Consider the following 5,000-nt stretch of genomic DNA (forward strand, 5'->3'; position numbering starts at 1 on the left):
GTAAAGTATAAACACACTTAAGGGTAAAAAAATAATAATAATGTTTTCAGCAAAAACTTCAAGGAGTAGGGTCTGATGGGAAACTGTGATGTCATCGGCTTCCCCACTGCTTGAGGAGCAATAGAGGACAAAAAGAGGAAATCTGGAGACTGGAGTGACACTTTTAATTAATCCCTCAATCACTACCACCTCCAGAGAATATCTCATACCTCATTTAGCTTCTGATGGAAATCCCACTTTACAAAATGACAAACGGATATTGCCTAAAGCAGTATAAAGCAGTATAAGCAGTATAAAGCAGTATAAGCAGTATAAAGCAGTATAAAGCAGTATAAAGCAGTATAAGCAGTATAAAGCAGTATAAAGCAGTATAAAGCAGTATAAAGCAGTATAAGCAGTATAAAGCAGTATAAAGCAGTATAAGCAGTATAAAGCAGTATAAGCAGTATGAAGCAGTATAAAGCAGTATAAAGCAACATAAAGCAGTATAAAGCAGTATAAGCAGTATAAAGCAGTATAAGCAGTATAAAGCAGTATAAAGCAGTATAAAGCAACATAAAGCAGTATAAAGCAGTATAAGCAGTATAAAGCAGTATAAAGCAGTATAAGCAGTATAAAGCAGTATAAGCAGTATAAAGCAGTATAAAGCAGTATAAAGCAGTATAAGCAGTATAAGCAGTATAAAGCAGTATAAGCAGTATAAAGCAGTATAAAGCAGTATAAAGCAGTATAAAGCAGTATAAAGCAGTATAAAGCAACATAAAGCAGTATAAAGCAGTATAAGCAGTATAAAGCAGTATAAGCAGTATAAAGCAGTATAAAGCAGTATAAGCAGTATAAAGCAGTATAAGCAGTATAAAGCAGTATAAGCAGTATAAAGCAGTATAAGCAGTATAAGCAGTATAAAGCAGTATAAGCAGTATAAAGCAGTATAAAGCAGTATAAAGCAGTATAAGCAGTATAAAGCAGTATAAGCAGTATAAAGCAGTATAAGCAGTATGAAGCAGTATAAAGCAGTATAAAGCAGTATAAGCAGTATAAAGCAGTATAAAGCAGTACAAAGCAGTATAAAGCAGTATAAGCAGTATAAAGCAGAAAAAAGCAGTATAAAGCAGTATAAAGCAGTATAAAGCAGTATAAGCAGTATAAGCAGTATAAAGCAGTATAAAGCAGTATAAAGCAGTATAAAGCAGAAAAAAGCAGTATAAAGCAGTATAAAGCAGTATAAAGCAGTATAAAGCAGTATAAGCAGTATAAAGCAGTATAAGCAGTATAAGCAGTATAAAGCAGTATAAGCAGTATAAAGCAGTATAAAGCAGTATAAGCAGTATAAAGCAGTATAAAGCAACATAAAGCAGTATAATAATATATATAATATAATATATGCCATTTAGCAGACGCTTTTATCCAAAGCGACTTACAGTCATGTGTGCATACATTCTACGTATAAAGCAGTATAAGCAGTATAAAGTAGTATAAAGCAGTATAAAGCAGTATAAGGGGAGTAGAGTAGTCTTTACCTGGTGGGGCGACTCTGTCCTGGTAGGTGGGTTTGTAGTTACTAAGGGTTAGCAGCAGGGCCTGGATGGTCCCAATGAAAATCCCAGCCAAGCATCCATAGAAGATCAGGTAGAACAACAAGATTTTAACTGTGGAGAGAAAGAGAAGTGGTTAATTACAAATGGGCATATACTGTACATTAGTAGTAGGTTATGTACTGATGTGCATGTAGTTTATTAGCAGAGCACCATGCATGGGTGAATGGGAGACTGACAGTAACACTCCAGCGCTCCCCAACATCCTGATATAGATTCATCCTACCAGGCCCCTTGAACATTTTGTCTAAATTCATTCTAACTGGACATTCCAGTCTTAGAATACGGTGGTGAAGCTTTCAGCAAAGCTGAGAAACTCTCCAGGACAACCACCATTAGACATTTGACGTCTGGGTTTTACAGGCTGCTGAATGGAATTACGTCTGGGTTTTACAGGCTGCTGAATGGAATTACGTCTGGGTTTTACAGGCTGCTGAATGGAATACGTCTGGGTTTTACAGGCTGCTGAATGGAATTACGTCTGGGTTTTACAGGCTGCTGAATGGAACGACGTCTGGATTTTACAGGCTGCTGAATGGAATTACGTCTGGGTTTTACAGGCTGCTGAATGGAATTACGTCTGGGTTTTACAGGCTGCTGAATGGAATTACGTCTGGGTTTTACAGGCTGCTGAATGGAATTACGTCTGGGTTTTACAAGCTGCTGAATGGAAGACGTCTGGGTTTTACAGGCTGCTGAATGGAAGACGTCTGGGTTTTACAGGCTGCTGAATAGAAGACGTCTGGGTTTTACAGGCTGCTGAATGGAATTACGTCTGGGTTTTACAGGCTGCTGAATGGAATTACGTCTGGGTTTTACAGGCTGCTGAATGGAATACGTCTGGGTTTTACAGGCTGCTGAATGGAATTACGTCTGGGTTTTACAGGCTGCTGAATGGAACTACGTCTGGGTTTTACAGGCTGCTGAATGGAATACGTCTGGGTTTTACAGGCTGCTGAATGGAATTACGTCTGGGTTTTACAGGCTGCTGAATGGAACTACGTCTGGATTTTACAGGCTGCTGAATGGAAGACGTCTGGGTTTTACAGGCTGCTGAATGGAAGACGTCTGGGGAACGGTCATAAAGACACTAACAGCTTACAGACGGTAGACAATTAAGGTCACAGTTATATAAACTTAGGACACTAAAAAGGCCTTTCTACTGACTCTGAAAAACACCAAAAGAAAAATGCCCAGGGTCCCTGCTCATCTGCGTGAATGTGCCTTAGGCATTCTGCAAGGAGGCATGAGGACTGCAGATGTGGCCAGAGCAATGAATGGAAATGTCCGCACTGTGAGACGCCTAAGACAGCGCTACAGGGAGACAGGACAGCTGATTGTGGACTATGACAGCGCTACAGGGAGACAGGACAGCTGATTGTGGACTATGACAGCGCTACAGGGAGACAGGACAGCTGATTGTGGACTATGACAGCGCTACAGGGAGACAGGACAGCTGATTGTGGACTATGACAGCACTACAGGGAGACAGGACAGCTGATTGTGGACTATGACAGCGCTACAGGGAGACAGGACAGCTGATTGTGGACTATGACAGCACTACAGGGAGACAGGACAGCTGATTGTGGACTATGACAGCACTACAGGGAGACAGGACAGCTGATTGTGGACTAAGACAGCGCTACAGGGAGACAGGACATCTGATTGTGGACTATGACAGCGCTACAGGGAGACAGGACAGCTGATTGTGGACTATGACAGCGCTACAGGGAGACAGGACAGCTGATTGTGGACAGCTGATTGTCCTCGCAGTGGCAGAGCAGGCCTTTTGTAATGCAGGTCCTCACCAGACATCACCGGCAACAACGTCGCCTATGGGCACAAACCCACCGTCGCTAGACCAGACAGGACTGGCACTGACTCCCTGACGAGTCGCGGTTTTGTCTCACCAGGGGTGCCGGTCAGATTCGTGTTTATTGTCGAAGAAATGAGCGTTACACTGGGACCTGTTGGATCGGAGGGTGAGGGCCAGGGCCATTCCTCCAAGAAATGTCCGGGAACTTGCAGGTGCCTTGGTGGAAGAGTGGAGTAATATGTCTGTGGAACTTGCAGGTGCCTTGGTGGACGAGTGGAGTAATATGTCTGTGGAACTTGTTCAGTTTATGTCTCAGTTGTTGAATCTAATGTTCATACAAATATTTACACATCTTAAGTTTGCTGAAAATAAACGCTGTTCACAGTGAGAGGGTGTTTCTTTTTTTGTTTATATGTATAACTTACTGTGTCCTCCTTTCCCACCAAGCTCAGTAACTAATGGACATGTCTAAAATAAGTAACTTTCCAAATGGCTGAAAAACAAACCGTACATCTGCTTATCTAAACAAAACGTATGCTGTCATTACAAATGCTTGTGATCCAATACGAGAAGGAATTCAACGATTTATTTAATTTCTAAATCCCTGTAAGAGGCACAAGACTGTTAATCTTCCTGAAACTCAAGCTTTCTCTGAATTGACTGTAAACTTCAACCTTTACCATGTATTTCATCCTTACTCTGCTGTTAATGCCAGGATAGAAACAGAGCCCGTTGATAGTACTAAACAACTTTACTTCCATACTAGAATAAATTACCCTTCTAGAATACACTATCCTTCTAGAACACACTATCCTTCTTGAACACACTACCCTTCTTGAATACACTACCCTACTAGAACACACTACCCTTCTAGAATACACTACCCTTCTAGAACACACTACCCTACTAGAACACACTACCCTTCTAGAATACACTACCCTACTAGAACACACTACCCTTCTAGAATACACTACCCTTCTAGAACACACTACCCTTCTAGAATACACTACCCTACTAGAACACACTACCCTTCTAGAATACACTACCCTTCTAGAACACACTACCCTTCTAGAATACACTACCCTTCTAGAACACACTACCCTTCTTGAATACACTACCCTACTAGAACACACTACCCTTCTAGAACACACTACCCTACTAGAACACACTAGCCTTCTAGAATACACTAGCATACTAGAACACACTACCCTTCTAGAATACACTACCCTTCTAGAACACACTACCCTTCTAGAATACACTACCCTACTAGAACACACTACCCTTCTAGAATACACTACCCTACTAGAACACACTACCCTTCTAGAATACACTACCCTACTAGAACACACTACCCTACTATAACACACTACCCTTCTAGAACACACTACCCTTCTAGAATACACTACCCTTCTAGAATACACTACCCTACTAGAACACACTACCCTTCTAGAATACACTATCCTTCTAGAACACACTATCCTTCTAGAACACACTATCCTTCTAGAATACACTAGCCTTCTAGAACACACTATCCTTCTAGAACACACTATCCTTCTAGAATACACTATCCTTCTAGAACACCCTATCCT

At 41.2% G+C, this 5,000-nt stretch overlaps 1 protein-coding gene across 1 annotated transcript in view; it reads right to left on the reverse strand.

Annotated features, from left to right (window-relative positions):
* Window positions 1-5,000, reverse strand: part of LOC127908871 (sodium/potassium-transporting ATPase subunit beta-233-like) — a 24,092-nt gene that overhangs the window by 12,398 nt on the left and 6,694 nt on the right. Inside the window, exon 2 of the mRNA XM_052468688.1 lies at window positions 1,521-1,649. Coding sequence (XP_052324648.1) covers window positions 1,521-1,649 — 129 coding nt within the window. The remainder of the gene's footprint in view (window positions 1-1,520; window positions 1,650-5,000) is intronic.

This window comes from Oncorhynchus keta, chromosome 1, assembly GCF_023373465.1.
Source record: "Oncorhynchus keta strain PuntledgeMale-10-30-2019 chromosome 1, Oket_V2, whole genome shotgun sequence".
Lineage (NCBI taxonomy): Eukaryota > Metazoa > Chordata > Actinopteri > Salmoniformes > Salmonidae > Oncorhynchus > Oncorhynchus keta.